A 26,465-nucleotide genomic window follows, 5' to 3' on the forward strand; every position below is an offset into this window, starting at 1 on the left:
GGGTGGGTCCTAAAGCAAAGAGTGTCCTGCATTTTGTTGAATTTGCAATTCGATCTCAGGGTAGTTTGAATAGTTTCTCGATAAGGGAGTAAACTAGTGCGAAGGACAAACAGCGCGGCACGGGGAGCTGCGCTCTTGATTTGGCTGCCAGAGGACGCTTACGCCTCAGTACAACTTTTCAAATCCCCTTCAATTCGTTAAATATGCAATTCGACCTCCCGCGGGAAAGTTGAAATAGTTGCTCGAGGTAAGAGCAAGCTGACTGAATCAATCACGTGTTGAATCACGTGTGAAAGTGTCGTGGATTTCTTTGATAAGAGCCTAAAATCTTGATGAGGTAACTTTTTCCAAAATCAAATGTAGAATTTTTGAATGGGAGCCAATGTAGGAAATAGTCTAAGAAAAAAAGAAGAGAAAAAGTACTTATATTTTTTGGTCCCTCATCATGATAATTTGGTATCAACATGCCGCTACTTTTTCTCATCCCTGGCCTTAATAGTTGTTTAAATATTCGTATTTAATTGACTCCCTTCCCCTTTCCTCCGCCGCACGGTGGATCAAGTAGGAGAGGTCAGGCGAAATTTGGAAACTTTAAAAGCTTATGACTCCGTTTACACAAAACTTTGAGGTTTTGAAAGTGGTTTCATTGGTTTCCTCGAAAACTTTTCTTTTGGAAGCACCGCTAAAAATTTATAATGCGACGCATTAATCATCAACATTTGCAGTTTTCGTCAAACATTTCATGTCCGACCCGTAATTGACTCGATCCACTGTGCGCCGCCGCGCACGGTGTGTAATGATGAGATACAAAAAATTGAACCAAGTTTCTTCCTAAAATTTATTATGAAAGTCATATTATAGTACACTTTTTGTCGAACAACTGGCAGTAGGTATTTAAGTAGGTATATTTACAAATCAAGATGATCGTTATCGGAAAAGATGATTAAACTTTTGATTAAAGATGATTAATACTCTTGATATCAAATCCATGAAATTACTATACAATCCAAGATTAATGCCATAGATACGCGCGAACATCTTCCATGCAATAAAAGCCAAAACCAGCTGCGTGAATCTATGCACGTAATACATCCTGGAAAAATATAAAGTTGGTCAGTTAGTATGGTTCAAAGAATAAAAATTGACCAAGCAACAAAAACTAGGACTTCAATCTTACTTCTTTCAGTCACTTTGAATAAAATGCAAAAGGATTGTGGTTGTATCAATGCTTGATTGACATAGTAAAAGATTTCAATCATGATGGCCCAGAAGCTAAGAGAAATGACCTAATAATCAAATTTTCCATTCATTTATATCCTTCGGCTCACTTGGTCAGCTCTTCAAAATAGGTCTTGTCAAAAATGATAAGATTTTCAAAGATCTATTGACAGACTACATGCTGGTTGCCTTATGAAGAGCCCGCATAAAGGTATACGTGTAAGGTATAAGATATAATAAGGTATACCCTTTTTACCTACGGCCTGTAAATTTGACATATCTCATGTAACGTTAATTTCAAGTTTTAAAGTAATAGATTCATTTTAAATACCCCCTCCATACAAATGGATTAACGTGCATACGGGTATGACGAATCTAAACGTGCTCTTCGAAACGAACGATTTAATCGAAGTCAGCTTTTAGGAACTTTCTACTAATTATAGTATGATGTTTCTTCATTATTAAGGCCTCGTCAAGAAGAGAAAGAGCTCTATCTTTTTTAGTTAACCCGTTGCCGTTATTCAGCTCATAATACATACATCCACATAATCCCTTAAAACCGTCGAGTTGACTTCATTTAAAGCACGATTAATTATTGCAAGAGCATTCCAATGTCGCTAACCTTGCAAACATAAACGATCATCTAAACTAGTTTCACCTCTACTCCCAATAAACTAAGTATGAATTCAAGACGAAAATTACCGTCGCAAAGTTTACTTTTTGCAAAGAATGTACCTAAGTTGCACAATCCTAGCAACATTGAAATGCTCTTAGTTCCTTTTTGCAAAATGCGATCCAATTGGTTGTTGCTGCAAAAAAATAGTTTCCCACAACCTGCTATAATGCTCCAGTGACCGTGTAAGTTGGCCCGAGCACTAACGAGACGCCGGCGCTAATAAAAGCGTTCGGTTTCGTCCCGAGGAATTCCTCACGATAAATTCTTATTCTTCCTCCTCCGCTGACCCACTGAGCACTACCCATGTTGCCACGTTGCATTCATATGCTCGAATCAGTATGTCTACGTTACGTCTCTTTCCTTCACGCTATGATCGGGTATGATGCATGAAATTATATCAATTTTTAACGAGGAATCCGAATCTGAGCTTCGATTTTGGGTATCACGCGTTTTAAGTTAGATTTTCCAAATTCAAAAATCCGAAATGACGGACGTGACTTAAAATGCCATCTCGGCTCCTGTTCGATGGATTTTCCTGAAATTCGGTGTCAGGGTATGATACATGAAATCGCATCGATTTTTTACGAGGAATCCGAATCTGAACTTCGATTTTGGGGATCACGCGTTTTAAATCAAAATCTGTCAAAATTAAAAAAATTCAAAATTCGAAAATCCGAAATGGCTTAAAATGCTATCTCGGCCCCTGTTCGATGGATTTTTCTGAAGTTCGGTGTCTCATTGAATTCTCAAATTCAAGATGGCGGACGTGGGCTAAAATGCTATCTCGGTTTCTGTTTGTTCGAGTCTTGTGAAACGCGGTATCACACGGTATTTTTCAACGGAAAACTCGAATTTTTAGTCAACTTTTTAAAATTCTCAACTCCAAAATGTTGGATGTGGCCTAAAATGAGCCCCGGTTCTGGCCTCCGTTTCTGTTCGTCAGAGCTTTGTGAACCGCGGGATCAGGGGTACTTTTCAACGGGAAACTCGAATGTTTAGTCGATTTTTGAAAATTCTCAAATCCAAGATGGCGGACGTGGCCTAAAATGCTATGTCGGCTCCTGTTCGATGGATTTTTTTGAAACTCGGTGTCTGAGGGTATTTTTCGACCGGAAACTCGAATTTTTACTATGTTTAAAAATTCTCAAATCCAAGATGGCGGACGTGGTCTAGAATGCTATGTTGGCTCCTGTTCGGTGGATTTATGTCGCCCCCTTACTACATGCCTACTCTTGTATTTCTGTACAGTCGCAAATTTAGGGTCAAGGGGCGCCTGACCGTCTATGGACCAGGTGGAGTTTTTGTCCTGAAAATTTACCTTTAGACGGCAATTCTCTTTATATTTTGTCTATGGTTTTTATGCCCCCCCCCCTTTCTCGCGGACTCTCTTTTCACTTTCCTTGCCCTCCTTTTTCCTTCTATTTCCCCCCTTCTTCCTTGCTTTCACTGCCCAACCTTGTTTCCTTTTCCTTTTTTCCCCTTGTACTTTCTTCCCTTTTTTTCCTTTTCCTTTTCCCCCCTTTTTTTCCCTCTCTTTTTCTTTCGTGGCGCCCCCCAAAGGCTGGCGCCCGTGTGCGCCGCACGCCCTGCACACGCCCTAAGTCCGGGCCTGTTATTGTTACATTTATTTAATAACTTAAGGGCAGATCCATGTGAGCAATGCCATAATTATCTAAGGATGTAAGGTGCTACTACTAATGCTTTGAGGAGGACTAAATTATAACGCAAGAAACGGAGGGGACTTTCAAATTATCACAAGTTTGTAATGCGGCCCTTTTTACGCTATAAAATCATGTGGTGATTTTCGGGAAAAACTTGAAAAGAAGTACACTTACTTGCGTAAATGCCGTTTTGCCTCAGGTTGATCTTTGACATCCTCTTTGAGTAGAAATCTTTGGGTTCCCCTGACATAGATATCAATATACTTCCGCCACTGCAAGGGAGCGACGTCGAAGTCAAAATGTTCCTTATCCTCCTGGTCGAGGATTGACCAAAGTTGTTGAACATTCTCATTTGAGAACTTCCATTCGTGAGTAGTGAAAAATTCTAGACATCCTACGGCTCGTTGCAATCGATGGTATAAACGCACCATGCTGAAACGAAGATAGGGAAATTAATATGAAGGAAACCACACTCACGGTGCTTACCATTCTTTTAAGGTACCTACGAAAGAAAATCTACTCAATAAGATGTTCTCTATTTATACACCCGCAGAGGCATCGAGCGATGTTTCTACGCTGAAATTTGGGAGTAAACCTTCTTTTTTTCTTTTCTTTCTTTTTTTTCGTATTGAGCAATATTTATATCAATAATAGTCATGCAGGCCTAAAGCAAAACTGATGAAATGAGGACCAGGGCAGCCGATTTTGTTTAATTTTAGCGATGAATCCAAAAATGTCATCTGTTAGATTTTCCGGAAACTCGAAATTTACGGAGGAAAAAAACCGAATTTCATAGAAAATTGAGACATTCCGGGAGACTATTGCATCTCCGGAAAAAACGAATGTCATTCTCCAATTCAGCGGCTAAAATCACATTTTAATTTTAAATTAATTTCATTCGTTTTAAATTCATAAAAAAAATCACGTCTAAAATTACACTTATGGTATGTTTCAAAAATTTCGCTGCTTTTCTTGGTGAGTAAGTTTTCATCCAAGAAACTCAAGTTTAGTCTGGAATATTTGAACTATATTTTGCAATTAAGAAATATAAATTTCGGCCCGGTTTGAAAGCAACGTATGTGCCATTAGTTTCCCTATGCACATAAGTGTTTTTTAGTTAGAATTTATAGCTCCCAATTGTAAAATGCAGTCCAATTTACTGAGAGGCAACATTTGTAGACGACACAATACTCAAAGCCCTGAGTAGATACGCGGTTGGTTCACGGCTTCACGGTGGATGCTTTTTGGCCTACCTCAAAATTTGAAGGCAAAACAAGGGCGTGTGCAACCTTTCCGGTCAATTTTGCGTTAAATGCAATGAGAAAACGCCTCTAAAATATTTCTTCTCTATGGAAATAATGCTGATTATCTTTAGAAATGATTAGAACCCTGGTGAAATGCGATGGAACAGACCTAAACTCCGTCAATTGACCAGTCGATAGTATGTAGTGCACAATACCATGTAATAGTTTTCGATGGAAAGAATTTTATTACGAGATCCCAATAGTGCAATCCTCTCCTTGCACTTGTATCTAGCTAGCATTACCTGATTTCTGATTCTGAATTCTAAGTTTCCTGTTAAAAATGAACACGGAAACTTTCTTCTTGGCAACGGTAAATAAAGATCAAGCTTTCCGCAATCAAATCGAAATTCGCATGTTGTTCCTTCATTATCACGTAAGTGCCTCTTTCTCATCCTGTGTGTAGAAATCACACGTATTGCAGCCAAATGACAGCAATAATAAAATAAATCGCTAAAATAATGATACAAATTAAAATTATCCTGTTGCTTTTTTTTCGGACGATAATGCAGGTATATTATTGTGACCCTTGATGTGACGAGAGATTAATTGCGGATTGCATTCCGCAAAAAGGAACCACTAGCATTGCAATGTTGCTAAGATTGTGCAACTTCTTTTTTCTTGGAGGAAAAATTCGAATATCCATTAATAGTTTCTATTCTACTCGCTAAAAACTGTGAAATTAAGACAAAAATTACCATCTACATTTCATAGTTTTTCACGATTTCCGCAATTTTATTGCAAAGGATGAAGTTGGACAATCTTAGCATCATTGCAATGCTAGTGGTTCTTTTTTGCAAAATGCAATCCAATTTTCCCATATTAAACTTCGCCGTTTTGCGTTGTGGTAATTTCAATTTTCGTGTATGAGAATTTGTCGCTTACACAGGTTTTCGACCCAGGAGGCTTGCCGAGAAGTCTATCAAATAGGCTGGAATGGCGTGGAAGAGAATGACGGATATGTTGTTCATGAAGCGTGTGTATTTGAAACTTCCGCCGGGATACCATACGACGTTGGTGAAAGGGTGTGACAGAACGGAGTCTCTTCCCCAGTTCTCCAGCTCACCCCATTTTATCGGATTTGTAGAGCCGGAGGTGCAGTTGTACACCTTGATCGTCTTGGAACTAGAAAACGAACAATTTCTCACGTTAAAAACTGATAAAGAAGTTAAGGCATTCTAAATAAAATATTAGAGTCCTGTTGTGCTCTTCTAGGAGTTCGACAGAATTTTTCCTTTCTTCGCTTAAATTATTCCGCAGCACTTTTCTTCAAGAATCTGATAAGATTTTGCTTCAGGCAGATCAAAAAACTTAAATTCGTTCGAATAGCTTTCTACATTCACAGTACACGGTCTCGTCAAAGTGCGTCGTTGAAGTGTTGGATCGTATGAATTCTCTTATTGTGCTACTTGCCTATTTTGAAATCTCTGTAAATGAAAACTAAAGGGGTTGATATGTGCGAGTTAATGACGCGCCTTATCAACACATTGTGTTGGAGTTCACTGCTTGTTTTTTTATTATTATTAAATGAAATTGCCCTATGTGAAGATGTATCTTAACACATGTTGGCAAATAAAAATAAGATCGAACTCATTTCACGTTAACATAATTTAAAACATTCCGAAAAAAATCTTCTTTCAAAGCTACAGTAAATAAAGTAAAACTGTTATTTGCTCTATGTTACAGTCTCAATTAATACTATAAAATAAATTAAAATTAAAGGAGTACCCAAAGGAACTAGATGAGAAAAACACTTGCTATTAAAATTAAATCAACCCAAAAACACAAAAACCAACCAAAAAGGAAAACCATAATTCGACATTGCCGATAGAAACGTTTAGTTAGGTGCTTGAATTCAAATTATTGAAAAAGCTTTGATCGTAAGTGCGTATCTCACATTCTCACACATGGAGTATGCTACTTGCTTTGCTACTATCTCGATGTGTCGCCTTGTTTTTGCCTGGTCACTGAATTGAAGGCGCAACACGTTTGTTGGTGGTCCTTTGAAATAACACGCAGCACACAGCATTGTGACACGAAGGACGGTCTTCGCCCTTTTTTCAACGTATAAGCATAGATGCAAAGAGTTGCAGCCCCTAGGATGAACGTGCCTCGCGAACCTGACACTAACTGGTTTCAAATAAAAGACTGGGCATGCAAGGAATCTTACTTTCTTAAAATATGGTTTTTATTTTTATTAACGATGAGTATGATGGCTCACATATTCAGAATTGGTACGTGGAATTTTGCTGAAATAGCAAGTGGCAGTTTATTCAGATTTTACTAGAATGCCGAATACAAATATCAACAGTGAAAAACTCAAACCACGTATCTCGATTGAGGGATTTCAAGAAACTTCTTCTTGTTTCATTTTTTTAATGGAGAACGAAGCAATACGACACGTCGAAATGTTCACAGAATATTTCTGACGCGAGCATTTAAAGCGCAAGCGTTTTTAAGGAACGATGTAGAATAGTTTTCTATTGGAAAAATGAAGTATAAGTATGACAGGAAGTTTGCAATACCGCAAACTGAGATTCGTTGTTTGAAAATTGCACTGTCAATTCGTGAAGTAAAAGGACCATTTTTTTCATAATCAATGGAATAAGAACATTTTCACCTCTTCTATTGAGAGATGACTACTTGCCCTAGTAAAACAATTGAATCAGCAAAATATCAGTACTTACTTCTCCGTTGCGGTTGACCAAGCAACAGTGATCATCAAATTGACTACGATATCCACCGGTATGAGGTCACCAACTTTGTTGCGGTGGCATAAAACCGATCGCAAAACACCTTTTCCTGCTCCTGCCAATAATCCTGTTGGACCATTCAGGTTATCGACCCAACCTGGAATTGGCTCCCTCCATGAGGCTGTCACTGTTAAAGGAAACAATAATTTTCAGATTTCCAATTCAGCCCTTTCATTTATGATAGTCGTATATATATACGAAGGGTGTTCGTAAAGTATGTTAATATTTGTCATATCTTCTAAAGTAATAAATATAATTTCAATCTGTAAAAATTCCTTGAATGGCTATACTCTCAGCTTTCTAAAAAACTTCAGTTTTTTAAATTTTGTCTTCTGAGTACCGAGTAACATTAGTTTTCCCACACCCGTCTCTCACCACCGCGTGCCCAAAAACGCGCGCTGGGGAGGTGGCAGGACGGCTTGCGGCTTCATCCTACAAATTGTCAAAATGCGATTTTTTGTTCAAAGTTTAAAGTTTTCATGTTTGAGAAGACCTAACTTTACTTTTCCTCGTAATCCCCATTTCGTTGAACACATTTTATACATGCCGTAATGCGAGCTTTTTAATTTCATCACAGTCAAACTATCGATACTGTTTTTGCAACCACTTTTGTTCAGCTTCTTTCACCTTATCGTCGTCCGCGGAACTTTTTCCGCCAAAACCCTTCTTGAGCTCAGAAAATAAGTGGTAAATCACTTGGGGCGAGATCCAAAGAATAAGGAGATTGGGGGAAAGCCCCATTTAATTGGCCCATTTTGCTAAAAATTCAAGAAATTCGTAAAAATCCACAGAATCACAAAAAACTCAGCTCACCAATAGAGGGTCTGATGATGGCGATTGGGAGTTTGCCATTTTCTTGAACTAAAACGTGCTCAGCAAGAGCTTTTGTGAATGTGTAAGTGTTTGGCCTTCCATCAATGACTCTGTAAAAAACAAATGAAAGCTATGAGGAAAGACTGATAGAGGGATTGAAATCCTCATTGCACGTAAATGGTTCAGTCCAAGATATTTATAGAATATTGGAGGTACAAATAGAAATTTCTCGTTTCAGTTAGGGTGCTAGGCAATATTCCATGTTGACAATATTGTATAGACTTTTTTTTTCTCCTTCTCCTCCTCCTCCTCCTCCTCCTCCTTCTTCTTCTTCTTCTTCTTCTTCTTCTTCTTAAAGTAAATAATATTCTTTCAGTGAATATTCACCAGAGATAAGAAACCCTCCACCGACCTCCTAGCGACAGGTGGAAGCTTTTACTTTCGGGGTTTCAACAATTCCTTACGGACAATTACTAGGAAGCAAAAGTCATCACTCTAGTTTCGGCTGTTGACTTACCTACATGGTCGATGATGAGCTTCGGATGACGTCATGAGCCAAACAAGTTTCCCAAACGTCGGCTATTTTCGGCTTGTTTGCAAAACGAAACTGCCAACACGTTGTTAAACATCAATCATGAAGGTAAGTCAACAGTAGAATGCTGAGGTCCCGAAAGTAAAAGCTTCCAGAATGGCCAAGATACTAAAGGAGGGTCTCTTGTCTCTGATATTCTCCATGTTTGCGTAATAGAAGGAGGGAGAGTATCGGTAGGAAGCTCCAACATTTTATTTATTTAATTTTTGCAAATTTTAACGCAATTAATTACGATGGAAGATTTATACTTAATCGACTCACACCGGAGTAAGAGCATCCAACAATTTATTGTCCATCCAACTGACGGCTTCGATGATTCTGTCAGGATCTGCGGGTGGGGGATACACAGATTCCAATACATTCTTTTGGTCACAGTTACAATACGCAGTTGACACGTGCACGAGAGCCTGTAAACAGGAGACATTTCTCAAATCATACAAATCCAGAGTTTAAAGATAAAAATTCAATCCACCACAATCCAGCCAGGCCTTGTCTCCACGGGGCGTTCCTCTATGGATTTATCCCGGAGAAAATCTCACTTGCGAAGTTGGGAAAAATATTGAGTTAGTCAAAACTAATCACAGTACTAAGTAGAGTCCTTGTGGAGTCCTAAGAGCGACTCAGACAGAAGAGGAGGAAATTTTGTTGATTCGCTTAGCGAGGGAAAAGCGCAGGAGTTTTACTCCTGCGATTTGAATTTGGGACAAATTCCATGAAATATCCTGTAGACCCAAGGCACAACTTTACTCGGTGGCTTAAGGGTGAAATCGCGAGAGGTATACGCGGTCCATCTGCCGCGGTGCCTACGTATAGTCCATTTGGATCGTATTCGATATATCAAGCAGGTGAGATTGTATCGATATCGATTGGTTCAAAATGTAAACATAGCCTCAAGAGTCAATCAAGTAATCAAGGGAACAGGTTATTTATGATAGATTTTTTTTTTTTTTTTTTTTTTTTGAATACCAAAAGGCAGTGAAAAGTGAAATTGTCAGGAATTTTCTCATTTTCAGCTTTTCCAATTTGAATCCTAGAATTTTTGATTGAGGTTATGTTCTATTGGCCTTAGTCGCTAAAAAAACAGTCACCGCATCATACATTCCTAGACATTCGTTATTTCATTGTTATTCATATCTTCCATTCATTCATCAATTTTTCGTGTTGTCTGCTTCCCGAGTGGTCGAACGTGCAGACCGCGGAAGGTCAAGATCAGTGGCGAGGACGTAATTTCGTTATGACTCCTCTCGTACACATCGATAGCAAAAGTGCGAAACCACGTATCTCCATTTCCAACGTTGCAGATTTTACGTCATACTTTATATTTTCTTTGAAAAGCAAGTGGACGTAATTTCTCGAAAACTTCCTCGATTTTCCTTCTCTGTTACCGGAATATTTTACGTGCATTTTAAGCCATAAAATTGGTTCATTTTCTTCGAAAAAGTAAAATATAGCGAAAATTTTGAAATACCGCAATTGAAATGCTAGGTTTTGCACTTAGGCCATCGACCTATGATTCGATGGTGTGATTTTTTGAAAGGTCAGGTATCTTGGTTTGCGACGTTGCAAATCTCTCATCACATTTTACTTTTCTAAAGAGGGCCTTATCATCACGTTATGCATTGAGTCTCGTCTGGTTTCTCTTCACCCATCTTTACCGAATTCTCTGAAAATGTACCGCAAGAATGAGAAAAAATTGAAACAAAAATTTTGCTGGAGAAATGAAATGCGAGCGAATTTTTCAAGTATCGCAATCGAGAACTGGTTGGGTAGCAGTGTTCGAAACTCACAGACGCCAACGTGCCAAATTCGCCTAAGAAATCGGTCATGGCGCCTAAAAAATGAAGGCTCTAAGCCAACGTGGCCCCTAAAAATTTTCCCACCCCGTCATAAAAGAATCCTAATTTTTCTGTTTCGTATTTTTTTGAAATTTCAACGCACGGCACTGGATTCTAACATTCCACTAAATGCGTCGTGATATATAGGCAAAAGTCAATTTGGCCCCTAAAAATCGAGCTTGATGGGCCACACAGCTCCTGAAACTCAAAGGTGAGTTTCGAACATACTGTTGGGTAGCATCAGTAAATGTACTCTCGCTCCCTTTATAAGACTGGGTTATCTTTTCTCTCGTTGACGAACAATAATAGCTGCCTCTGAACAGAACACTTACCTCGAGTTGGCTCATTTTTCTGCACAGCTGTAATAACTGTTTTGTACCTTGTAGATTCATAATGACGGCCGGTTTGAGGTCCTCGTCGAACTTGACGGTGGCTGCCGAATGAAAAACTACCGAAACATTTTCACTCAGAAGTTTTTGATCGGCCGCGCTTAAGCCTAACTCAAGGCTAGTGATGTCTCCATTCACAGCCACTAGTTTCTGCAGCTGCTCATTTTGCGTTTGCCGCAAATATTCAAAAATCTACAAATACAAGAAAATGTATACTTAAGAGTATATATATGGGATCGGGAAACTACATTATTCTCTGCACAAAATGATAAAATTTCCCCCTTTAGTTTGTTAAAAAATTTTCGGAGGTTAATGAAAGTTGAGGTCAAAAAGTCAAATATCCATAGAGAAAAAAGGGCGTAGGGTTGCTGGAAATGGAAGTATGAAATTTGGAATGGAATCAATACGGAAATTTTCAATTAATTGCGGTTGTACCCCAATGAATTAGGTTACGAACCCAAATATTGCAGTACTATTCCAAGTTGAGTTGCGGTACTATCAGAATTGATTGGAAATGTCCATATCATTCAACAAATTGGGGTAGTACAACAATTTTAGGGGATAACCCCTAACATTTTTTTCCATGTCAAAAATTCGTTTAAACCATCGTGCGAGAAGCACTACTGCATGTCCATTTTTCCAGATTTGAGTCCTTTTGAGTTACTGGTTTTCATGGTCAGATGAAATCATGAAAGCTGTGCAAAGACTCAAATATACTTGGTCCTAAAACTAGCCCCAGTCCACTTTCATGACTCCGAGAATTTTACATTTAAAACTGTTCGAAATTAATGTAAAAAAATAAATTAATGACTGACTATAAACTCGAGTCTAGAGTAGCTGTTAAAGACTCAGGGATTAGGACATCATAAAATTGGTGGTGCAAATGTCAGCAAACAGGTTCTTAAAACCTGTCCTCACTGATCATTTTTCAGGAACATGTTTCCATTCAACAGGCTCCAAGGGTAACATATACCATCACAGAACTTTTAGTGCACGGATTGGCACATATTTACATGAATACTGATTGACAATGATAAGGGGCAGACTGGCCGGCCCCCCTGGCCAGGCCCGAATGTCCATGCGGCGCACAATGGATCGAGCCAATTAGAGAGGTCGGACATGAAATTTTTGACTAAAACTGTTTTCGATGTTTATTTGGTCACATTTTAAATTTTAACGAGTGCTTCTTGAAGAAAGTTTCACGAAGAAACCACTGAAGCCACTTTCAGAACCTAAAAGCTTTGTATCAACGGAGTTATAAGCGTTTAAAGATTCCAAATTTTATCCGACCTCTCCTATGAACTCGATCTATTGTGCGACGTTTTACCTTCGCGCAGCAGAATAGACGATGCATCGTTGCCTTACTTTTCGTCCCGGAATGCCACGGGAAAATGCTCATTAACCTTTATGAACTTACCTCTGTATCAAGCAAATTTTTGAGTCTAGTTTGGATGTCGACACCTTTCTTTGGGCGCATCAGGAGGTAAATTTTCGAGAGCTTTGGGCATGATCTGAGGAGTTTCTCGACTAACACTTTGCCGATGAATCCGGTCGCTCCGGTAATCAGGATATGACGACCGTCGAAAAAGTTTGCAATCCGGCTTCCGGAATCCATCGCCTGGAAAACAAGTCAAAACTTTAAGAAAAAGGGTGGTGGCGTGAGGTACTTTGCGATACATCGATTGATCTGCCATTTAAATCTATAGAGGAGGATCGATGGATAGGGTGTTCGCAACGAACACCTTAACAATCGATTCTTTAATGCAATGAAAGAATATGTTTTGATCGAAAACACAGGAAAATACGGAAACAAGGCTAAAATACAAAATACAAACGCAGGACGTCTCGGTACCTTACGACACCATTATCAACTGCTAAAATAGAATTAAAAATAAAAAAGAAATTAAAATAAAAACCAGCAAACGGCGTTACATGGTGAAATTGGCATTGAAATGAGTTGGTCAATGGTAAAATGCTCGCCTGAAGTGAAAAGCAGTTTTATAGGAGTCTCATTTCAATACCAATTTCACCGTGTAGCGCAGTTTTCTGGTTTTTATTTTAATTTCTTTTTTATTTTTAATTCTATTTTAGCAGTTGATAATGGTGCCGTAAGGTACCGAAACGTCCTGCCTTTGTATTCTGTATTTAGCCTTGTTTCCGCATTTTCCTGTGTTTTTGATTGTCGTATCCGTTTCGGGCTGCTTTTATAAGTCTCTTTGTTTCCACTAAATATGTTTCATTCACATTATATGACATCTGTTCGTCATATCTGAACTGAATACCGTCATTTGCGCATGTGCAGCAAAGGTTGATACTAATACTTAAGTTACAAATTAAAGTTACCGATGAACATCTCTCAGGTTTTTTATCGTTTTTCCTTTTACATTTTTATTGTTTCCGACTGAAAATGACTCAGTTTTGAGTCGAAACGTCTCGGGTTTCATGAATTGTGTATTTTAGCCTTGTTTCCCGTTTTTTCATCCTTGTTTTTCCACTGTTATCATTGTCTTGGGCTGCTCTTAAAAATTTGTATCTATCGATGAACATCTTCACGACGTCCTTCAAAATGTACTGAGTGCCTTAACGTTCATCCATATGTTTCTTACAGCTCACGTAATGCGTTATTTTAATAACTTCCTCACGCATGCACATTTGACAAAAAATACACTTTCTCTTCAGAGCACATCCTTCCTCCTTTTATGGAACTTGCAGCCTTTGCTTTGAGGTAAACCTCACCGATCTGTCTAAATATTTCCAATTAGGTACCTACATTGCAGGAACCTATGGGACTGAGGCTATATGTATGTATTCTCAGCCTCTGACAAAACCTCATTTTGGATTTTCAATATTTTCGCCAGAAACTTTAGTTTCTCAGTGAAAATGATTCGCGCAAAAACTTAAGTAGTGGCAAATTGAAGTAAAGGAATCATAATTACCTGTTATTTATATTTCACTTGAGTACACTAACCAATGAAAGTAAGTTCAGATAGTTGTTTACGGAAACACATTATGATATTTTAAAACGTATAAACTTCAAGGAGAGAATTGATCTCATTTTGAAATCCAAAACTTTAGGCAAGGAACAAGTAACACAGAAGAGAGCACACGTTAAGTGAAACAATATTATTTTAATGAAAAAAAAAAAAAACTTTCTGATAACAAAACGAAGCACAGACACAAATAAAATGATAAAATCTGCAAGAACTTGAGGAGTTTTCGTTCCCACAAACTTGATTGAACGAGACTGAGTTGTGCGCGATGCTTCGTGGAAAATCGACCTAGGAATGAGAAAAATCAGCAGTCTCTTGGACAGACCTACTTTCCAGCCATGGCTACGTAAACAATAGGATTACGCAAACAAAAACCAGAATTCAGTGACGCTCCTCATTTGTTTTTGAACTAGTGGCTCTGCACATAGGTACAAATTGGCTTTTCCAAATCAGAAGTTCCGGGCAGATCAAAGCTACCGAATGATGCCACTTTGCTTAGAAATCTGATTGTGTCAATGCTTTTCTGCAAAACAGCCAAGAATTGAGACTGTTTCTCTGCTGATTTCAGTGAATTTCACTTAAATTTGTATTTTGTTGCCACTCAAAATGAAAGCTCAAAGAGGAATGATTTGTCGAAATTAGCCCAGCGGTATGAACGTACAGAGCTCATGGATGTCGCGTTTTGACTTTTGAGCGCAGGCATCAAGTTTAAGCGATTCATTGGTAATGTGAGAAAAAAATTGCCCTTGTTTTTGGTACTTATTCCAGTTTTTTATAATCAAAAACGTTCTCCTACATTGAACGCGAATAAGTTCCCTTTTTAATTTTTCTGCTACTTTTTCGAAGAACCCCAATTTCATCGCATGTGGGTTTTTTTTTTAAAGAAAACATGTACTCATAAAAAACGAGTTTGCGTTGGAGACTCATATATGCATGTTAAAACGTCTGCGTTTCTGATATACTCTATTCTAAGTCTCTAACCTGCGCCAGTTTATGGTTGATAAGCAAAAAAAAAGAACAGCTACTTAAGGGACACAGGAAATGTTAGAAAGGTAACGCCTCTGCTGTGTTTCCGAAGAAAATATTTAGTTCCGTGTACCCTGGTAACATTGTCTATTATACACTGAAGTTACCAGCTCCATAGACATACCGTCCGTCTCGGGCCCAGAGACCGAAACCTCTGGGTGCTGGAGCCGTAGCCTCGATTGCACCAGGTGCTACGCCCGGAAGTTTCGGACTCTAGGCCCGGAACGCGAACGGTATGTCTATATAGCCGGTAAGTGCAGCTCCCACGGCCGGAGTTTTTTTTTGTGTAAAAAAGAACAAAAATGAAAACGGAAACTAGAATATTTTTCTGATTCAAGAAGAATCCACATTGTTCCTGATTACACGACGAAATTAAGATTATTTGCGCAATTTAAAATGTGTAAATAAGCACTGGAAAAAAAAAAACACATTGGATCTAGAGTCCAGACTCTTAAAAACATCTACAAGAAAAAGGACTATTGATTCAATCAGATTTCAGCTTAAATCAAGAACCAAGCCTCTTAAATTGAGCGGATTTCCTTTTGATTTAAGCTTAAATCTGATTGAATCAAGAGTCTTTTTTCTTGTCAATGTTTTCAAGAGTCTGGACTCTAGATCCAATGTGTTTTTTTTCCCAGTGAGTGCATCTTCCAATGCATTTCCCTAGCTCTGCTGCCTCCGTAAAAAAATAAAATCTCCGTCTTGATCAGCGCCCCCCCCCCCCCCTCCTCTTGACTAAAGATGTAGGTATCGTTTTACAAAAAGAGTAGCCACCGCTTTCACCGCACCGGTGCATCATAAATAATTCTGAGACGATCGGAAAATTGCGGTCGACTCATTTCAAGGTCATACACGTGCCAAATTTATCGCTCCGGGAAGTCATAAGGTACTGCATCAACTGTAAAATCTCCGGATTCGCAGGAAATTCACTACTTTGTCGAAATACGCGCTGTTTACTTTGGGTGGGTATATAATAGACCGAGTTTCGGTGAGAATAGGAACAAAAAGATTTTAGTTATGATTAATGATCTTTGTATCTTTAAAATTTCAGTACAAAACTCAGCATAAACGTCTAATCTAAATGCTGGTTGTAGGATTTCCTCAGGCTTTAAAATGGGTTGCATATTGCGCATAAATATAAATCAACAGTTAAATGCTCCAAATTTACAAATAAATGAGTATTTGAAGTGATATTTCTTTGCATGGAGTACATTGTTTAAGACCAAGCGTGCGAAATCCGGCAAATATGTATTGTAAGGAGAGTCATTTCTATCAATGGCCGTAGAATCTGGATCATTTGTATTACACTGCCGGAAACGAGTACATGAATATTTCATACGAATCAAGGTGACAGACATAATGAGCAATTAAAATGTGTGCATAAACGGTCAGTCTATCACACGAAAGAAAGCTCAACCTTCATAAAGTACCTGCACGTGTATGCAAGTTGCAGCGAAGAATGGTCTACATTTTCATCTGCGTTTAAAAATGATGGTATCATCACTTTTTTGCGACCAAATAATTAGGATCCATAATAGTATTCTATTTTCAGATAAATTTTGCGGCTCCCTGCTCCCCTGACTCAACAAGTTTTTTCCTTGACAAAGTGGAAAATCGTCGAAAATACGGTTCTTTTGGTTGTAATAAATCTAATTTTTCTCAATGCTCTCTACAGAATCTCCAACGTAAATTTACTATCGGAGACCAGAATAATTTCTCGCTTATAAATGATGATCGATGTGCGACGCGTTAAGGAAATGAGCGTTGAATTGAAGATGAAGAACCTCTTTCGCAAATAGTGCTTAACTTGGCATTCTTCATAAACAGCATATGGCTAACGAATCCCAGCCAGCAGTTGCTCCTCAATCATCGTGATCAAGCGTAAAATAGTTTTGATCCCCGAGATGCCACGTATGCATGTTCATTCAATTTGAAAAGTCACTTCGTGGGTCTCTAAAACCTTTTTTCTCTGATTACAGAAGCTCAGAATTTGTGTAAATAGATATGTCCTTACAGCCAGTAGAATCAACCAATCAGAGAGCTTGTATCCGAGACGGACAAACTGTTATGGCGGACAAAAAAATCTGGGCCTTCAGCGGTAACTTCGCTGGAAATTCGGTCCACAATTCAAAGAGAGTCAGATATGGACTGGACATATTTCTGCCAAACGGAACTATGCGGATTAAGACATAAGCCTTGAGACCCATAAGAATATATGCATAACAGGGACCACGTCATAATGCACATAGTTCCGTTTGGCGGAAATACGTCGATATTACGTCAACTCCATCAGGTGAGATTGTACTTGGCGTGCCGGAAATGTGGAAACTTCTGTTTGATGCACAAATTTTGCGCATCGCGCATTTTTGATCGCGACTCCGGCGGTGCGCTGCACGGCCGAGCAAGGGCATGGCCAAAGTGTATGCGAGGAATTTCCTTGTTCTTCTTCGTTTTCGGATCAAGTATAAACAAACGGAGCAACCATCCGAGCCCCGATGACCGACCGTAACTCAAAACAAATCCGCGACAAGCCAGGTAAAAGGCCTCGATTAACGTCAATAATACCTGGGCGCTCCACGATGCTACTTTCCTACAAGTGGTGAAAGTTCAAAAGTTTCAGCATCGTTTTTCGGCACTGTTCAATGAAAACTTTTCTTTTTTTAAAAAAAATGAGAAAAATAATTAAAATGCTTCTTGTGTAATTTATTTTCATGCACTGGAAAAAAACACATTGGATCTAGAGTCCAGACTCTTGAAAACATTGACAAGAAAAAATACTCTTGATTCAATCGGATTTTCGCTTGAATCAAAACGAAATCCGCTTAAATTAAGAGGCTTGGTTCTTGATTTAAGCTAGATTCTGATTGAATCAAGAGTACTTTTTCTTGTCGATGTTTTTAAGAGGCTGGACTGTAGATCTAATGTGTTTTTTTCCAGTGTTTTATTTTTTAACAAAAGAATAGGCAAACTTTTGCATTGTTAAGAACCTCGGAGTTAAATTCGGTATAAATTGATGGCCGAAGTACGAAGTCATATCTCAGTCTGCGTTGTTTCAAAAATTCCTCTCCTATCTTATCTTTTCGGCTAGAAATAAGGCAACCTCATAGTTTGAAATTCATACGGAATATCCTGGTAACAGAGAGGGAAAATCAAGGAAATTGCCAAAGGAATTCTGTCGAATAATTTTCCAAATGAAAAAAAAGAGGTGTATGCCAGGAATTCCGCAACGTCGCAAACGTCGTAGTTTCATTCTTCAGCCATCGATCTCACTTTGAAGTATCATACTAAATAGTGCTCAAAGAATCGGAGTGATATTTTGTAGCGGGATCCTCTCTTTTAAGGAATTATTTACATTTTAACGGAGCGAATTAACGGAATTAACGGAGCGTAGGCTGCTGTTTTAGGGGATTGTCGTACGGTCTTACGGAGCAATTTTCACTCCGCACTCGCAGATTTGGGTTCTTTTGGCACTATAAAGACTTAACAGTAAGATGTGCTGAGGTTCATCGAATTCCGCCCCAAGATTTTCGGCAGTGTAGGAATGCATTTTTATAAACTAGGGCAAATTTGCAGAGGTTTAAATGTAATACTTGAGAAATTGGAGACCTTTAGAGATGCAATGAAGCTGAATCTGGTTGATAATGCCATTCTGAGGAGGTAATTTTGCACGGATGCGACTTCTCAGAGTATAAGACATTTTTGAAAATTTGGGTCAAAATGGTCAGTAGACAGCAGACAATCAAGAAATGGGCAATCAATTGTGGGTAATTTTCAATGCTCTGGCATTGAAATTACCCACAATTGATTGCCCATTTCTTGATTGTCTGCTGTCTACTGACCATTTTGAAGCTTTTTTCTGAATGCATTTTCAGATATACTCTTTTATCAGACAAGGTGGAGAAATGGTGCTGGGTCCACACCATTTCGCGGGGAAACAAAGGCAAGAAATACCAAAAATTAAAATTAGAGTCAAAAATAAATTTTTAGAATTCTAATGCGCACCAGTACGTAACTGAGGGGTGAGAGTGTTCAGCTCAGGCAGTTTGCAATGGAATATTAAGTGTTAAGTTGGAACATTTATTTTTGACTCTAATTTTAATTTTTGGTATTTCTTGGCTTTGCTTCCCGCGAAATGGTGTGGACCCAGCACCATTTCTCCACCTTGTTACACACAGTTTCGGGCCACTTTTTAGTGTTTAATTTTTTCTTTTATCAGATATATATCCATTTTCAGAACAGGTGTTTTATCGGATGTAAACAATTAGGGAGTGTTCATAAATTATACGTAACGCATTTTTTCGGCATTTTGGCCCCTCTCTCCCCTTGTATCGTTTTTGTGACGTAAGTCCCTATCCTTCAACACGTAAATACAAAATGGCGTAACGCTCTCCTTGGCCCCTTTCCGTAAACGTAACGTAACTTTCGAACGGCCCCTTGGGATTGTGGAACTCTTTTTACAAATTGGAATCGCCAACAAAACAGGATGTGGGGCTCAAATAAAACCATCACGTGATTTTCAATGATTAAGCAGATTAAACAGAGCAGCCATGCGGTATCATACTTGCTCAAAGGCCGCAGTGTTGAACTCAATAATTATTACTTAAACTAGAAAGTTATACTTTCTTGTAAAGTATTTGGTGTAAGTAAAGGGATTTTTTAGGGCTAATTGTAAGCTAAACAGACAAAAGCTGAACATCATTTTCACAAAAAAAATGGTGTTGGAAACTAGTGTTTTCGTTTATTGCCGGTTGGTCTCCGGCAAAAAATAAAAGGAGACCAATACGACTGAATATTCAGATGAGTTTACGCGAAGGGGCTCACAAGGCAATCAAAATTGAAATCGAAGTATGATGATGAAATATTTTTTTACAATTAATATTATACAACAAGATTTACAAAAACAATAATGTACATTGACTAAAAAAGTAGAAAATAAAATAAAATCTATGAAAAGATAACATAGTTGACCTTCACTTGAGTTATTTATTAGAATTTTGTTTTAAATTACTTTGTCTTATGTCAACAAGGAATTAAGTAAATAACTCTAATACTTTATGGTTTTTTCATAAAAGCACCTATTTTTTTTTTATTGTAACTTGTGGAGTAAAGGTACGATCTATATTACCCTAGTTCAGGAAAAGTTACAGCAAAATATACAAAAAAAGAGAATAAATAAAATAAAATAAAACATGCTAACTAAAACTCTTTAAAGGAAAATAACTGTTCATTCCGAGGGAAATTGCATAATTTGGTTCTCTGTAAAGTGGAACAGAGCACTTATCTATTAGTTTTAAAACTTAAGTTTAAAATGAAGATTGGAAAAGCTGTTTAAATTATAATCTACAAACAGAATTAGTGGAGCAGCTTTTAAACTAGCTGACCGGTGAGGTGATGCATAGAAAAATACAATGGTTATAGTTATCTGAGTGATAATTTGATAAGAACAAAATTAATTGGATTCGTTACTAAATAGGTATGTTTAAGTTGATCTGGCATTAAGTTGACGAGAATCGCAAATACTATTTCACTTAGACAATATGTTCAAGGCTGAAGGTTTTTTTTTAGCAACAGGATACGTATAATTAGAAAGACGCAGAATGACAGAGCTAATCAAATCTACTATTACAGGAATCTGAGGGATAAAAATTTATCTGTGTCATCCTCCGCTTTTTTGTAAAATAGGTAAAAACTTGAATGAACTTATGCGGATTTTTCTAAAACGATGTACATCGTAATGAAACACTTAACATTATAGATGTGCATTACAGCTGGAGATTTTAGCAGCTGCTGAATTTCTTCGCCTTTGATGAGGCCATAAATTATTGACCTGAAATAGAGTCGTTTAACTAAATTTCATCACTTTTAGTATTTTTTCTCGGACTTATTTTGATTTTGTATCACCTCGTCCATTACAAATGACATATCATTCAGAACTTGAAGTGTAATTCTAACAATAGTAAACTTTGTTATAAGTGGAATTAAGAATTGCAAAGGTTTTATTAAAAAATTATTGAGCCCATTTGTCTCAAACATAATTTTCCTCTTCTACTTATAGTTTTGTTAGCCTTGAACTTGAATATAATTAATTTCACCTTCTATCTCTCTTTTTCAAATTGTTGTCTATGTAATTGTGGTTATGTCATGTAAAATAAGTATTAAGAATAAGATTTCTCTCCAGTAATGAAATTCTGATATGAAGGAAGCTATGATTCATATTATCTTGGGTTTTTGGCAATTCTACATACACATTGATTTCACTTCATTATGCTTTGGAAGTGAACTTTCAACAACTTCAACTATTTCTTTAAGCGCCATGCGCTGAAGGACCAGTCTTTCTTTTCAACACTGAGTACCTACTAAAACAGGAGCTAACAACACCGTAGCATTAAAATCTACGATTTTTTTTTTTAAACGTTGAAAGCCAGTTCTGGGACGAAGGTTCCATCTCCGCCTATCTCAGCTTTGAGAGAAAGAAAAAGGAAAGAAGGTAAGCCTTCTAAAGTCCTGTGCATCAAAAAGGTACTCGCCCATTTTCGTGACCAGCTCACGTCTTCAAGCCAATGCGATGTACTGATGCCTCCTGCGACCTGAGCGATTATCCATCCTGACACTTCAAAGACGTCACTTTGTGGAAGCTCGAGTCAACCAATAAAAGTGATTCCGCAGCCGCACAATGATTCATGCGCTCCCCGAGGTATCATCTCGCTGGAAGGCGCTAAGCACGCTCCCTTACTCTCCGCGATGCAGCTCAACGCAGAGTGGTAAAGATTTACCAATCGTAAATTTTCATAAATAACCTAATACAAGATAACAGACATCTTCATCTGAGGTGGGCTTTGAAATTCAACATGATTGCTAGGACGAAGAGAATTAACCGGTGCAGCGGCTCAGGCAGCCTCCGCTGGAGAACCACTGGAGCCAGTGGAGGGGGTCGAGGAACTTGAGGGCTCGCCAGGAGGGCTTTCAGGGGGAGGTTCAGCAGAGCCAGGCGGAGGACGACCAGTTTCTGCCTCTTGAGCGACTCTACTGCTCGAAGTGACGTCAAGCAAGGCTGTGGAGCTCCCGATAGCCGGCAAGGAGCGAGTCTCGTTTGCCAAGACGAGAAATTTCGCAGGAGAAGAATCGCAAGGGGAATCAAAAACGCAGCGGAGGCTCCCATCCTGAAAAAATATAATCATTCAGTATACTTTTAGTGTCGAACAGACCCTGTTCGGAAAGACATTTGCGGTGACTTGCTCCCTCAACCTCGAACCCAAAACCACGCGGAGATGATACACGACTTCTGAGACAGGAAATGAGTTGTTGAGGACCGTCAAAGTATTACGTGAGCTACTCAAAGGAAAGGGGGTCTGAGAATCCTTCACGTGAGGGGAGAGGTCAAGCCCAATATTGCGAGAGCTATTCTCTGTAAGGAAAAATTAGTATTTTCCGATTAAAACAATTTTTATTAGCTACTTTTCAGGCTTCCTCCTTTCTTTTTTGAAACATTGGGGGGGGGGGGGGTAACGTTACGTAGTTAGATAGAGAGAGAGGTGCGAGGTTCTCCGCTAAGGGTGGCATACCAGGAGAAAGGGGTGCGGTTAAAAGTTCGGCCCAAACACATACATGTCGCTTGATAGCCTTTTCTGGCCCTCTATTGTATCTAACTGCCAAATTCCCTCTATCGAACCACAACCCTTCGGCCATTAGCACCTTGACATTTTTGCTTCAATTCCGTCTCTCCAACCTCTCATCGGGCACCCTCTATGCATTCGTTCTGGAGAAACCCAATCTAGGACCTTTTTCGGCAACCTATCTCCTGCCATTCTTTGAACGAGACCAATTTAATGCCTTTATTCGGCTCACGTTTCATCAACAATTATTAGAGTGATTACAGCAGTGGCTCGTTTCCCAAGTGATTCGCCTTCAAAACTCGGGCAGGCAAAAATGCTTGCAGTAATTTGGCAAAGTTCAAACAGAGCCGAATTCACATTTTTAGCGTCTCTCGGCTGAACTGTGTTTGACGATCCGAAATGACGAATCTGGCCCTACGGGCTGATTATTGGAATTGATAGACAAAGCTGTAGACGAAGAAGACAAAAAGGATTTAGAAGAATCCTATTGGTAGAAGCGCGTCGTTGCAATGGACAAAGGAGGTAGGTAATAGAATAACTAACGGCAACCCACGAGAGACCCGACAGTTAGTCTATCATTTTCCCCAAAGTCTATGAGAACCGCCCATTTCAACCAACAGGATTACTTTATACCCCCTATGTCTTCTTTGTCTATAGCTTTGTCTATCAATATCAATAATCGGCCCGCAGATGGCCATATTGCATAAGTTTTTTCTTTATAATGCCTCGCTTGATCGAGTCATCCATATTGCCTCACGTAATATTTGAGCGGTCCCCTAGAGGAACTGGATATCAAAATCAAAAAAGCTGCAACTAAACACCCCCCCCCTTTTTTGGTTTCTTCCTCTTTTTATTTTCCTTTGGTAGGAGCGACTCATTCTGATGTAAGTATCTCGAAAAAATGTGTTCAATGTCAGTCTGAAGTTTTTTGGCCACCCACGGTAAAAATGAATGTTAGTGGTTACTAAATTTCTAACCATGTATGATCCCCAGGAATACTGGTTGCTAGTATAAGATTGTGCTCATTACACGGCTGGCAAAAGTGACCGGATACTTGATTAATAGAAATGAAAATCTAGCCTTGGGTACTAGATTTTTAAGAATCATAAGCAATCAGGAATCTAGTAACCACGACTAATCTGCTTTATCCGTGCTATGCTGATGATGAAATATAAGTCGCAGGCAGTCAGCACTTTGCGTGTCAACTCGTCAAATTGCCATAATTCGCATCAATATTGAAAAGGTTTTATTGATAAAGAGACTCGAACAAACTCGGCTTGAAGCGCCTTCAAATCCCGGCGATACTCTCAGCTTTGCTGGGAAGTTAGTTTAGTTGCTTAACCTAACCAAACCCACCTGAGGTCACTGATTTCACTACTTGCACTCTGGAAGCTTGTAACTTGTATTCAAGGGGGGAAAAGTCTGTTTGAATTCCAAGCAAAATAATCAGTATTATCGATACTGTCCTTTTACTTCTGGATTTTTACATGATTTTATTCAACGCAACTGAGAGAGCCTGTGTCACACTATCAAAATACTCCGTCAAAATATCAAGGTTAGGTGATGTGATTGGCTTAGGCCGTGTTTATACAGCATTTGACTCTTGATCGCGACGCGATTGCGCTCATTTGATCCGAGACTGCGACTTGACGGGGATTTGATGCGTGTGTTTATACAGGGTTAAACTCCCTCGCGACTCAATTTTAATTTATCAACAATACTGTTGGGTCATGGTGGCAGTGCATCATGTCTTCATCCGACGAAGAAGACGTGCTTTTGCTATGGGCGGTGAATAAGCATCGTCGTTTTCGTCGTTATAGTAAACACCCTTTCAATACTGCAGAAAATATTAAAAAAAGTCAGTATTTAAGTTTTTTGTTAGCATAAAATGCATTCCGTGGGTTCCAGAGGCATGGCCGAGCCTCCACCAGTTCCATAAGCTTCAGGGCTTCCTCTTCAGAAGTCATTATATTAGCCAACCTCTAAAAATCTTTTTTATTTTATTAATAAACCACCTTTTTTAAAAAAATGAAAAAGTTTTCGTCCGTTCACTGCACCAATCAAGACAAGACTGATAAAGAGTCGAGTCGGAGTCTAGAGCACAGAGTCTCGTCACAGACCGCGATGCGACTGAGATTTGATCGTCAAATCTCAATCGCGTCCGAGTCGCGACATGTATAAACATTCTCATTCAACTCCATGTGTTGTGCCGAGTCACAGTCTAGTCGCAATCGCGTCGCGATCAAGAGTTTAATGCTGTATAAACACGGCCTTACTCGACGACTTGGACCGATCACAGCACTTGACCTCAACATTTTGATGGAGTATTTTGATAGTTTAACACACACTAGAAAAAAAACACATTGGACCTAGAGTCCAGACTCTTAAAAACATCGACAAGAAAAAATACTCTTGATTCAATCAGAATCTAGCTAATATCAAGAACCAAGCCTCTTAATTTGAGCGGATTTCCTTTTGATTTAAGCTTAAATCTGCTTGAATCAAGAGTCCTTTTTCTTCTCAATGTTGTCAAGAGTCTGGACTCTAGATCCAATGTGTTTTTTTATCCAGTGCAGGCAATTGTAATTTGCCGATGATTGCTGATTGCCTGCGAAATGTACAAAGCAAACTATCCTCACAACTGGTCATCTCTTACCTACACCGCAGACTAATAAACGGTGAACACGTTTTTTCGAATGATTTTTAACGATTTAACTCGACTCAATAGAAGGAATTTCGGAACGCCGTTTCATCGTGGAGTGGATTGGGTTCGAGGCTCTGCGATGCCCGCACGAATCGTTTGTTATTATTAAAAACACGTAGAGACTCATGCAAACAGAAACCGAAAAGTTCCATTCAACAAGTATTAGTCCACCAGAAGTTGCATTGTTAGACGTCAGAGCGTAAAGGTAACATTCTCAAAATAACACTTAAGAGTCATGTTTTGGTTTTCCATGCACCGTTACGGTTGACATTTCATGCGACAGAAATGCAAACACAGGTTGATAAGCGAGGCTCTCGGCGATGAAGAAAAGAAACATTATCCACGTCATTGAGCTTTTAAAATTGAAGTTCAAAGACTTCATGAGATGAATGACTTCCAAATCTATGCATTTTTTAGTTTCAAATCTAAGAAAAACCCCTTTTTCATTAGATCCATGTTAATATTTACTCTTCTCTCTACAATACTCGTACAATGAGGAAATTAATAAATTAAAAGTAACATCCACGCACAAATTTCCCGTCAATTCTTATTATTATGTATTTTCATAATTTGCTCGCGATAATTATCGATTTCCTCTTTATAAAAAATTCTCCAGTCATTTGCACGAATTATAACTTGTAATACAAACAAGATAAGTAATTTTACTATAAAGACAATGGGTCAGTTGCGCTGGTCACAGAATCGTGTTTTGATGCTTGATCCTTTTAAATTAGCTAGAAATAATAAGATCTGTCCAAACAGCAACTTTCTGCGGTGAATATTAACCGTGACATTGCGCCTTAAGAAACTTGATTTATGACGTCATCCACCGCGGTAGTATATATCGTGTTATGCACAACCGCGGTGGATGACGTCAAAAACCCTAATTTTCAA

The 26,465-nt window shown here is 38.7% G+C and overlaps 2 protein-coding genes across 4 annotated transcripts in view; both read right to left on the bottom strand.

Moving 5' to 3' along the window:
* Nucleotides 1-824: 824 nt before the first annotated feature.
* On the bottom strand, nucleotides 825-14,538 carry LOC109034433 (putative fatty acyl-CoA reductase CG5065). Its single transcript, XM_019047566.2, has 9 exons — nucleotides 14,175-14,538; nucleotides 12,656-12,856; nucleotides 11,182-11,430; nucleotides 9,276-9,421; nucleotides 8,423-8,532; nucleotides 7,544-7,736; nucleotides 5,742-5,981; nucleotides 3,730-3,987; nucleotides 825-1,093 (listed from the first exon to the last, which is right to left on the bottom strand). Exons 2-9 carry the CDS (start codon nucleotides 12,851-12,853, stop codon nucleotides 928-930), a joined length of 1,560 nt encoding a protein of 519 aa, XP_018903111.2. The 5' UTR covers nucleotides 12,854-12,856; nucleotides 14,175-14,538; the 3' UTR covers nucleotides 825-927.
* Nucleotides 14,539-20,102: 5,564 nt separating this feature from the next.
* LOC109034452 (protein kinase C-binding protein NELL2) overlaps nucleotides 20,103-26,465 on the bottom strand; it is an 84,662-nt gene continuing 78,299 nt past the window's right edge. For all 3 annotated transcript variants that reach the window (XM_019047608.2, XM_019047609.2, XM_019047610.2), the window contains one exon: nucleotides 20,103-22,414. In XM_019047608.2, coding sequence (XP_018903153.2) covers nucleotides 22,075-22,414 — 340 coding nt within the window. In that variant the 3' untranslated portion in view covers nucleotides 20,103-22,074. The remainder of the gene's footprint in view (nucleotides 22,415-26,465) is intronic.

Source organism: Bemisia tabaci, chromosome 6, assembly GCF_918797505.1.
Source record: "Bemisia tabaci chromosome 6, PGI_BMITA_v3".
In the NCBI taxonomy this organism is placed as follows: domain Eukaryota; kingdom Metazoa; phylum Arthropoda; class Insecta; order Hemiptera; family Aleyrodidae; genus Bemisia; species Bemisia tabaci.